General features: G+C 30.4%; 1 protein-coding gene and 2 pseudogenes across 3 annotated transcripts in view, besides 5 other annotated features; 1 reads left to right on the forward strand and 2 right to left on the reverse strand.

Annotated features, from left to right (window-relative positions):
• Positions 1-2,926: part of a mobile genetic element that runs on past the window's edge.
• TVAGG3_1052660 lies at positions 1,873-2,149 on the reverse strand (annotated as a pseudogene). The gene has a single exon. A coding segment is annotated over exon 1 (277 nt).
• A 1,469-nt stretch (positions 2,927-4,395) lies between the features above and the next one.
• Positions 4,396-8,528: a mobile genetic element.
• TVAGG3_1052680 (histidine kinase family) lies at positions 5,480-6,277 on the reverse strand (the record flags this gene model as incomplete). Its single annotated transcript, XM_051255785.1, has 1 exon — positions 5,480-6,277. One exon carries the CDS (start codon positions 6,275-6,277, stop codon positions 5,480-5,482), a length of 798 nt encoding a protein of 265 aa, XP_051081359.1.
• Positions 8,529-9,490: a mobile genetic element.
• Positions 9,491-10,827: a mobile genetic element.
• Positions 10,828-11,336: 509 nt separating this feature from the next.
• Positions 11,337-11,604: part of a mobile genetic element that runs on past the window's edge.
• Positions 11,427-11,604, forward strand: part of TVAGG3_1052720 — a 694-nt pseudogene continuing 516 nt past the window's right edge. The window contains exon 1 of the mRNA in view: positions 11,427-11,604. This exon is cut by the window's right edge and continues 516 nt beyond it. Coding sequence covers positions 11,427-11,604 — 178 coding nt within the window.

Here is an 11,604-nt window from a genome sequence, read left to right on the forward strand (position 1 = left end):
TTACACAAACAATGGAAAATGTTATAGAATAGCAATATTTGCTGAACCAAAATATTTTCATAAAGCAAAGAAAGTTGGTATAACTGAAATGGTGAAAGTTCTTGAAGCAGACAAAAATATAACTCAAAACTTACAGATATTTCTAAAGGTAATTTATCTTACAATATTATGTCAAAACTGGCGTACTGTCAATATTTGACGGAGAGAAGTCAGTTCAAGAACAACTTACTGACCTGCTGCAAAATCTGCTCGATGGAAGCTGTCGTTATGCAATCTGAGGAGCCCCAGCAGGTTTCATCGAACGAATCTTCAAAGAGCATCTTCCGTGAAAAGTGCTATTGGTTTTGTAAACTTCTTTGCTCTCAATTCATCTGGACCGTCTCTGTCACCAGTATATTGTATTTCTACTGTACCAACAGTTGAAATACCACCCATAAAGTCTTCTGAGTCAGCAAATGGAATGCCAAGCCAAAAGTTTGAACGGTCTCCATTTGTATATTGAGTTTTTTGACCTCCTGTATGAGTCCATACTTTCACATATGGCATAATAGAACTTTGCATTTCAGGGTTAATGGTTATTGTGAAGTTGTTGTTAAAGTTCATAGCATCTAATGTCAAGTTGTATGACCTCATATCCTCAACTGTAGAATATTCTTCTCTTGGGTAATATTTACCATCTATGTTTATATGATATTTAATACCGGGGTTGTAGAAGCAAGAATAGTCATTTATAGTTCGTTTGAAAAGAACAAACATTGTGTCTGCATGTTTCATAGCAGTTGTTAAAGCAATATCTGTTCTGCTACCAGGAGTTCCTGGATTTTGGTTTCCAACTTCACCTGCAAAGTCTTTGACAGATATTTGGTGTATAGGGAACATAAGTGGAACTGCAATATATTTGGCAGCTAAAGCATTTGAAATATCTGGGTCCAACATATAAACGGCAAGTCTGCTTTGTATTCTCTTGCATTCAAATTTTTCGCATGTGAACTTAATAGGAACCCAAGCAGTATTGTTGTCTGCTGTTCCTGAGAAGTAGTAGTTTACTTCAGTGTTGAGGTTTGAGAAACCAAAGTCTAAGTCAACTTTCTCTTTGCACCATTTTCCAAATGGTATGCTGGCAGCTCCACCAGCTGTATCTGTAAGAGTGAATGGGTCTTGTGTGATGCAATGACTAAGTTATTTTTGCTTGGAGTAAGTTCGATAGAAATTTTCCTGCCCAGTTTGGCAAGTATCTTAAAAACCTGAAGATGAGGAAAGATGACAAAGGAACTCTAAGTTTCAGTTTACTTTAGTGCAGCAGTTCCATCTGAACCAGAAAGGTCAACATAAACTCCTGGAACGTTAGGGTCAAGTCTTCTTATTTTCTCAATAGTTGCATACTGGTCTGTTTGTTCTCTAGCTTGTGGTTGTACTGAGTTTCTCAAAGCGAACCATTCATAGTTTGCCCATGTTACTGTTTGAACTAAGTCAGAGTTAGAATATATCTTATATCCATGAAAACTTCTGGAGCATATTGGTATCCGACATAGAAAATTCCATTGCAACCTTTCTTGTCAGACAACTTGGCAGAAGGTTTTATTTCAATGTCTTGGTCCACGTATAAGAATGAGTTGTCAATAGAAATAATATGAAACCTGTCGCAAGCAATATCTACTGTTGTTGAAGAACCTTCTCCAAACTCACCTACGTTTCCATAAGAAACAGCAGTTGTATATTCGTAAGTTCCAGGAACTATTTCTGACCTTCTAATGGCATTGTCGCATTCGTTATACCATTCGGAAACATTTCCGTTCATGGCATCCAAAACTGTTGGCGTTATATTCTGAGCGGCGTACATTTCATATGGGTAAAAATATAGAATAGTTGGATTTATATGTCATAATAGAACCCACTCGGACCAAGCTTTACTTTCTTCCTGACTGAGTTTTTAACTGAATCTTTAACTCTTCTTTTTCCTTCATTGCCACTACTTTCACTAGATGAAGTTACTTCTTCACTACTTTCACTTTGTTCTACTCTTCTCTTCTTCTTTGGTGTCGCTTTGGTAACTTGCCCTCTGCTTCAAGTTGTAGCATCTTTGCCTCATGTTCACCTAGTATGTTGTAAATTTCCCATGTCCTTTTGCCTTTGGGCTCTGGTCGCCCATCTCAGGTAACCTATATCCTAGAAAGATTTTGTCATAGTTTGTATTTGAGTCTTCGCGTATTGTTTGCATGACTCTTTCCTGAGTTTCCGGTTCAAGCTCTTCAAATATAGCTTGTCCATATGGAATAAGCTCGTTTCCAAATATATGTTTTGTAGCCATTCTGGTTTTCTTTCCATGTAACCAATAATATCTTTTGTGAATGGGAAAGCTTTTACCCAACGTTTCAGTCTTGCGTCATTTATTTCTGTAGTTGGTTTTATTTTGTCATGGAACATGTTTTTCAATACTAACATTTCATTTGGTACTGTCCATTTGAGTTTTCTTAAATATTCATCCCTTCTCATTTCATTGTCTGCAAAGTAAGTTTTTGACATTTTGCAAACTTTCGTTTGCAGGGTCATGTACAATAGGTTCTCTTCCTTCTCTCTCCCTAACTTTCTTTCTAAACTCTTCACCAAATATACCATCTCTATGGTTCTGTGTAGTTCTTTGAGATAAATGTTCTAGAACGTCAGGTGTTAAATTTCCCTCAGCCATGTTCATTTCATACTGGTCCAAAATATCTGCATCTTTCATATCTTTCAATGGCATTAAAGCCGCGCTGAAAATACCCGTTATATCTGGTTCACCATTCACTTCCATTGCGTCTACAACTTCTTGGAATTGAGGTTGTAAGTTTATGAACCACCTATCCGGTTTAGCTTTATGACCCCATTTCATTGTAGTTCCATAGTCTGCAGAAACAAAAGTAGGTTTGTTTCCATATTGGTTAGGTTCTGAATGAACTTTAAACAATGTTTCATTTCTATATGTTTTGTTGAAATTTAACCTTTTATTTTCACCGAGTTCAGCCAAAGATTGAACGTTATATGGTCGTAAGTAAAAAGGATTATTGTATTTGCGTACATTTTCTTTCAGTACTTCCATTCTATGCTGAATATTTTCATCTGATGTTGGAGTCTTTTGTATGTCGGTGAACATGTTGTGCATGAAAAATAGCGCGACTTCACTTTTGACAAAAAGTGGCATTGTTTCTGATGGTTTTGTTATTTATTTGTCAGATTTATAAATGGATAATAATGCTGTAAATCAGATATTAATTAAAAATATTTAAGATTTGTGTTCGAATTGAAAAGCAAAATGATATTTTTTTTAATTGAAAAACGTTAATATCTGATATTTTGAAGTTTTTAATATTTGTTAGTATCTTAAATTATTGAATGCATACGTTTTTTATGTTCTCAATTTTAAAAAATTGTGAAGAATTTAGTTTTTTGGAGATGGATGTTTAATATTTGTGAGTGAGAATGCAAGCAGGAGTTTGGTACTTTAAGGCTAGGTTGAGATAGATTTCCCATTATATTATCTGTGAATATATTGTTTGAAAATTCAAGATATAAAAATATATTATCAAAAAATTTTATATTTTTAAATACAATAGGGTGGAAATATAGTACAATGAGATAGCAATGATATATTTTATAATGGGAGGTAATCTGAAGATAAGTAGCAAATTTTATGCGATTTTGATTGGGAGTTGGAGGGTGTGAGTGTTGCATGCTAAGATCAGTCATAATGTAAACCTCTCAATTTTATTGTCGTGGGAAGTATCTCAATTCCTTCAAAAAAATTGAAAAACTATTTAATTTTAAAAATATAATACTTTTAATTAGTTAATTAATTGGAGATATTTTTAAAAAATCACTTTTGATAATACTTTTGAGAACTTTAATTCAAAAAATATATTCAAAAATATCCAGGATATCAAGAGGGAATTGTTCCTTATGAGGTATATAGTTATGATGTATACCTCATAAGGAACAATTCCCTCCTTAAAACGAGAAAACTTGTTCGAAATTGTTTATCATTTCGAACAAGTTTTCTCGTTTTTAATAAGAAACTAAAGGCTATGAGGCATTGATTATATATTAGTGCCTCACAGCCTTTAGTTTCTAATAGATAGCTGGGAAACTTTCTCCAAATGATAAGTTATTCAGAGAAAGTTTCCCAGTTATCAAGAGGGAATTGTTCCTTATGAGGTATATAGTTATGATGTATACCTCATAAGGAACAATTCCCTCCTTAAAATCGTAGACATTTTTATACTTATTAATCAACCATTCAAAATCATATTCCTCTGAAAAGTAATTTTATTAAAAATTTAGAATTTTAATAAATATAGAGTTTGAATTTCATACAATACCTATATATTTTCAATAATGGAATTTGAAAACCATTCTCAAAAGGGTAAAAAAGGGGGTTGGCGTCCTAAGGCGTCCTAGTGTAAATTTCTCAAAATTGTGATATTTACATCACATTTTTGAGAGGTTTATGGGCGTCCTAAGGGAAAATTGAATAGCTAGGGCGTCCCGAATTTTCATTCTAAGATTTAAATATATTATATACTTAAGTATAATACAAGCAATATAAAAATTAAATTTTTATTATGTTAACTTATAAGAAATTTTTTTGAATTATCGTTGATTTATTGTAATCTTTCCAGGCTATACTTTTGAAATCAACTTTACCTGTCATACGCATTAATGTAGTAGATGTCCAGGTGTAGCTATTATATCCCAGCAACATTGGTATTTTATCATTGTAAGATATCAAAATGAAGCGTTTTTTCAGATATAATTTTTCGTAAATTTTTCAAAAATAAGATGGTAAAAAAGCCTCGACTTGCTCGAAAAATAACAATTTTTTTACTTGTAAAAATAACCCTTTTACAGCATGGGCAGCTATTCAATCACTATTTCTTTTTCTAAAAGTATATTTTTCAAAAAAAATTAAGATCAAATTCGACAATTTCTTGATGAAAGCAAAAATATTACACATACTTCTAGATGCATGGGATAAAATATGCAATTATTCAATCAATTCGCATGATTTGAAAAAAAAATCTAAATTTGATAAAAATGTAGAAATTTTTTATTTTTAACTTGAGATTCGATTTTTTTGATCCAATTTGTGAATTTTTTTTGATCGGAATTTCAATTAATTTGTTGATCAAAAATGACCTCACAATGTTTGATCATAAGTGAAGTCATCTTCATGGGTATTTAGAAATTCCAAGAGAAATTGCTTATTTCTCGCAGATGTAATATCTGAGAAAATCGAATTTAAATATTCATAGAAACCCAAATCATTCTCCGGTTCGAATAATTCATCTGTTGCTTTTTCTGTTTTTTCTATGAATTTTAATAATTTGATTAATAAATCTTCATCAGGAAGAATTATTGCTGCATTTGTGATAAAATTCCATATTGAGGTAATATGGCAATAATTACATTTATAAAATGTAATTTTATCCAAATTTTTTTGGCAAATTCACATAATAGCATTAATATTTGAAGCTGAGATTAAACCTGTGATTACTTCTGTAACTTTTGGAAAATCATCGCAATTTAATATCTCTTTATATTGAATTGAGAAATAAAAAAAATCAAATGGATTCATTTCTTCAATTTCAAGGAGATTGTAAAAATTGATAGAAGTGTTATTGCAACAAATTGTATTTGCAGCAAAAAATATCATTTGCTCGATTCCATTTTTGGAATAAATTTGCTGGAACAATGTTAAATTAAAACAGTTGCTTAATTTTTCTTCATTGTTTTCATAAAAAAGTAACAAGTTTGCAACTGAAATTTCAAAATTTTGATAATTGCCAGTTATTTCAGTAAATATATATATTTGCTTTTCTTCATCTAAAAATGGCAAATATTGATTTGCAATATTAACTAAAGTTTGGGATAAATTGTTCCAGTTTGATTTTACAATTTGTGAGCACATTATGTAATATGTAAATTTATCCGCTTTGTAGGAATTTAAAATTGTTTGTTGTTCTGTTTCAGTTAAATTACTGAATTTTTCAAGATTAATATTGTGATAAAAAATAGAATCCTTGAAACATTCTGATATCTTTTCAATGTTTAAAACGGATGCTAAAAAATGTAAAAGAACTTCATCAGTCACTGTGATTTTTTTGAAAAATTTATCCCAATTCAAGCATCCAATTGATCTTTCTGTCATTGTACTTATGCATTGATAAAGTTGATTTAATGAATCCGAAGAATAATCATTATGCTTGACTAGTTGAGTTAGTTGATACAGACTGTCGTCAGCCATTTTAAAAAAATGAATAAAATTGTATAGTAAATTATATTTGTGAAATTTGTGACGCTACATTCAATCTAAGACCAATATCTCAAAGAATTCTCATTTAAGTATTACTTTTCATTGTTTTTTAAAAAATATCTTTGCTTATTTGTTCACTTTTTTGACATTTATTATATGCTTTTTATCATATTTCCGATGATATGAATATATATTCTATATAAGAATGACGCTACATTCAATCTAAGACCAATATCTCAAAGAATTACTCATTTAAGTATTACTTTTCATTGTTTTTTAAAAAATATCTTTGCTTATTTGTTCACTTTTTTGACATTTATTATATGCTTTTTATCATATTTCCGATGATATGAATATATATTCTATATAAGAATGACGCTACATTCAATCTAAGACCAATATCTCAAAGAATTACTCATTTAAGTATTACTTTTCATTTTTGATTCAATTTTCGAACGGTTTTCGTAAATTTTGCATCATTTCATTTTTTAATGGGAAAATCATCTATATTTAATCAAAAAAGAGCAAACTTTACAGACGAAAATAAAATATTTATCAGGGAACAATCTGATAAATACCAAAAATCAACATCGAGAGATGAAAAAACGAATATAATCAAACAAGTTCTTCAATATTTTAATATTAAATACGCCGAAAATGAATCTAAAGCTGTCAGAAGATATTTTAGTTATATTGCAGTTAAAAATATTCCCGCAGTTACTGGAAAATATCCTGATACAATTGTTCGCAAAGATATGCTTTATTCGCATGATCATACAAATATTATTAATTCAAATAATATTGAACGTTACTACCGTTGCATCGATCATTCTTGTCAAGCACGTTATTTAGTTAAAATTGAGAACAGTTCAGTTTCCGAAGATTTACAAAAGGAACATATACCCGAATGCAGACAATTTAAAAAGTTACAAAATGAAAAAAATGATATTCATAAATCAATGACTCTGACAGAAATATACAATAAGGCAATGGCAAAATTTTCTGAAGACAACGGCACTTTTCAGCAGATTAAAAAATTTATGACAGAACTTGCTGTTGGTACTGATGAAAACCCATTAATTAAAGATTCATTGGTCAGGGAAGTTTATAATAAGTCCAGAAAATTTTCTGTTGGAGAAAAAATTACAGACGATGAAATTGCTAATTTTTGTTTAATAAATGGCGAGCAGTTTTTCATTGGCCATGATTTTCAAGCAAATTGTGAGACGATGTTTTTTGGTTTTGAGAAGGCAATTCAATTTGCAAAAGAAGCCACAGATTTATTTTGCGATGGAACTTTTAAAATTACACCAAAACATTTTCAAAAAGGACAGATGCTAACAATTATGATTTGTGAACCTTCAACAAATCAATATCTACCACTTTTATTTATATTCATGAAAAACCGCACATTTGAATCTTATAAGAAGGCATTTGAATATATTTTTACTGTCAAGGGTATTCCATTTTCAAAGCTAATTCAAATTCATTGTGATTTTGAAAAGGGAATGATAGAGGCACTTCAACAAATTTTCCCTAAAGTCCGTATAATTGGATGCCTATTTCATTTCAAACAAGCTTTACACAGGAAACTTGTTGCACTTTATACAAAAAATTTCAATACTTTACAAAATTCTTTATTTAAGCTATATTCTATTACTCCATTCATGTCTCATGAAGAATTTGTACTTACAATGCATATAATTAATCAAAATAAAGTTGATTCGATCAAAGATTATATTGATTATTTCAACAAAGTTTGGTTGCCGCACTACAATTTAATATCTCAATATAATAATGCAACTGCAATATTCACTAATGATTGCCTCGAGAGTATGCATTCAGAATTTTCTTCGTTAAAACATCCAAACATTTATGAAGCTATTAAGAAGATATCTCAAATCCAATTAGATAAATATAACGCCATCAAAAATAACCAGAAGATCGAGCGCCATATAAAAACCGTTATCACTGATAGCTACAAAAATTATATTCTTGACTGCTTTCAAAAAGAACTTGAGAAAACAATTTTTTCTATCAAACAATACAACGTAAGTGATCTTTCTTTGACTCAGAACGAGATTTCTCCATATGGTTCCATAGAATCGAGTTCATTGTTCGAAAATATTCCAGTTCATGATGCAGATATACTCAAATCGATCGATCTAACAGATAAAGATACAATGATCACTAAGTTTATTAATGAAAAAAGAGAAAAAATTATGGCATTATTTAATGAAACTGTTGTAAACGAAAACGATAAAAACGGTTTGACAAAAGTGATACTTTACATGGCAAAAAATAGAGCCTTACTTTTGAGATACTTGAGATTGAAACTGAATCTTATGAAGCGGTGATCTTGAATCACTACATCATAAGGTTCAGTTTCATATAAAATTTGTTATTCTTTTGGAATTATTTCTTATAAGATTTTACATCTTTTAGCGGGGAATGTTTGTTATCATGTATATATTATAAATATTTACACGATAACGAACATTCCTCACTAAATTACTGAGAAACTTTGAGGAAATGTCGAACAATTTCCTCAAAGTTTCTCAGATTTATATAGATAACTAGAGTCCCCTAGGCACTGATTCTGGTTCAGTACCTAGGAGGCTCTGGTTATCTAACGAACTGATAAAATGTTTTTAAATTTTGTGAATATTGCTACCTGTGAAGCACTGACTTGACTTCAAATCAGTACCTCACAGTAGCAATTACATTGAAATATGGGAGAAACTTGTCCGAATGTTAAAACTATTCGGACAAAGTTCTTCCCATTTGTAGTGGAGATGGAAGGCTTGAGGTATATTGTATTAATATATACCCCAAGCCTTCCATCTCCACTTGAAAGTGTCCAAACTTTTGGGTTAATAGTTTGCAATTAACCAAAGTTTGACACTTTCTAGAAGGAATGGATGGTAAGAGATATCCATTCATATGGTATATCTCTTACCCTCAATTCCTTCTTAAAATGGGAGAAACTTTGTCCGAATGTTAACTATTCGGACAAAGTTTCTCCCATTTTGCGAAGGAATGGAGGCTATGAGATACTGATGAAATGTCAGTAACTCAGTGGCCTCCAATTCCTTCCTAAAACTCATAAAAGTGGACCTTACATGCATTTAAAATTTGACATGTAAGTCCACTTTTTGTGAGCGCGGGATTTGACGGAGTCAAATCCCTTTTTCGTTTACGAGAAAACATTAAATCATCCAGATTTAATTCATCCACTCCAATTCAACTAATTTGAGCAAGCCATACAAATCAAGGTTCAGAGCTCCAATTCGCTCCGAAAATTCAAATATTGCAGACTCTACAGATTTAGAACCAGAAAATCAAAACCATCCTGTCTACAAATCAAATGTCTAGTATCTAGAACATAAGCGGACCTTCTTGATCATATTGAAAAACAATTATCGAAAATGCGCTCGTATTGGAATTCTCCTACTACAAATGCTATTGTTGGGCCGTCAAACCAAGTTTCAGTTAATAGCAAGCAAAATTCTAAAAAAATAAGAAAAAATCTTCCATAACAACAAATCAAACAATAAAAAACAAAATTCATCCGACAATCCTCCTAAACGTAAAGCTCCTATTTCGGAAGGATTCTCAGCGATAATAATCTATATTTTCAAGTTCATCGAAAGAGATCGAAAAGCAAAACGTTCCACATCTACAGAGAAAAAGTATTGATATATGAAGTCTAATTCCTTTTTTAACTACTATATTTTTATTCTTATGACAAAAAATAATAATATTATTTAACAATTTTCATTTTTTTTCTTTTAACAATTTCGTTTTATTTCCATTTATTGTTAAATGATTTTAGCATACACCTTTCTTTGTTCATCTTCTAAATACAATTTATTTTTTTCTAGATATAATTCTATTCATTCAATTCGATCGTCATTTTTCAGTACATGATCGTAATTTTCAATTATTGATCGCAATTTACTTCAGAATTTGTTCGCAATATTGCTTATCAAATTATATCTCTATTCTCTCATTTCTGTTTAGTCAATATCATTTCACTCCTATTGTCTTAATACATGCTATTAATTTTCTTAAAATTAAAAAAAAAAATATCAACTTTTAAAAACAGAAACTTACATCCTAGGTCAATGGATTTTGATGTGAGATACATTTAATCTGTTTTTCTTTTTTTATTTTTAAATAATTGAATATTTATAGTTGTTATGGTCTTACATCATGTAAACGAATTTTCTTAAAGTAAATTTACTTTTTCTTCAATCTTTCACATATTTATTAAAAAAAATTATCCAAAAAATGTTTAGAATGAAAAAAATAGAAAAATCTTCATTTATAGTCTTTCTTGAATGTATACGTTTTGTTTTTTCTTTTTAAAAATTCAATTTTTAGAAAAATCGAGAAAAAATTCATTTTCTCTATTTTTTGGACGCCATACCCATCGAAATCTCCTCTCAGGACGCCATAAACTATTCAATTATGGTGTAAACTTCTCAAAAATGAATAGTTTATACAGGACGGTTAGACGCCAAACCTTTACGCCGCCCCTCAAAAGTTCTCAAAAACCTTTTTCATAATTTAAGAAAATCTGAGTATAAATTAAGTGAATAAATTCGCTTTGACACTACTTTTAATTTTTAATTTCAAAAAATTATATGTGCTTCTTAAAATGACTCAAAAAATTTATTATAAAATAATATATAATATTAAAAATCCACAACATTTTTTACTTTACATAATCGTACTTCCTCGACGATTAATTTCCACTCAATTTCTATCGTTGACCGAACTTAGCATGCAACAATGAGTACTATAGCATGTAATAGTATCTCACACCCTCCAATTTCCCTATGGCCCGAAAATTTTGGTGAATGCGTCGCATTTCACCAAAAAATTTTCGGCGCCATATAGAGACTATAGTCTGCGAGGTACTGATTTCTATCTATGTACCTCGCAGACCATAGTTCTCAGCCAAAATGCGTAATAATTTGAGAGTCTATATGATAATGTAAAAGTTAAAACATTCAAGTATTTAAGTATTTCTTTAAAATATAGGGTTCAAAGTGCGTTTAGCACAGCGCCTCATATGAGACTATATGGATATAGGAAATGAATATAATATTTATAATAAAAAAATATGAGAATAATGTATATGATGAGTATGTTTTTATTTGGCGCCATGCCGGGATATAAAATGAATTTAGAAAGAGGGTTTCGCGGAAATTTTTGGCGGGATTTTTTCATATTTTTTAATGAATCATAAAGAAACATCCTCGCTCTTGCAAAAAAATGCAAAGACTGTAAAAAACTACGCAGACAGATTT

Source organism: Trichomonas vaginalis, chromosome I (assembly GCF_026262505.1).
Source record: "Trichomonas vaginalis G3 chromosome I, whole genome shotgun sequence".
In the NCBI taxonomy this organism is placed as follows: Eukaryota; Parabasalia; order Trichomonadida; family Trichomonadidae; genus Trichomonas; species Trichomonas vaginalis.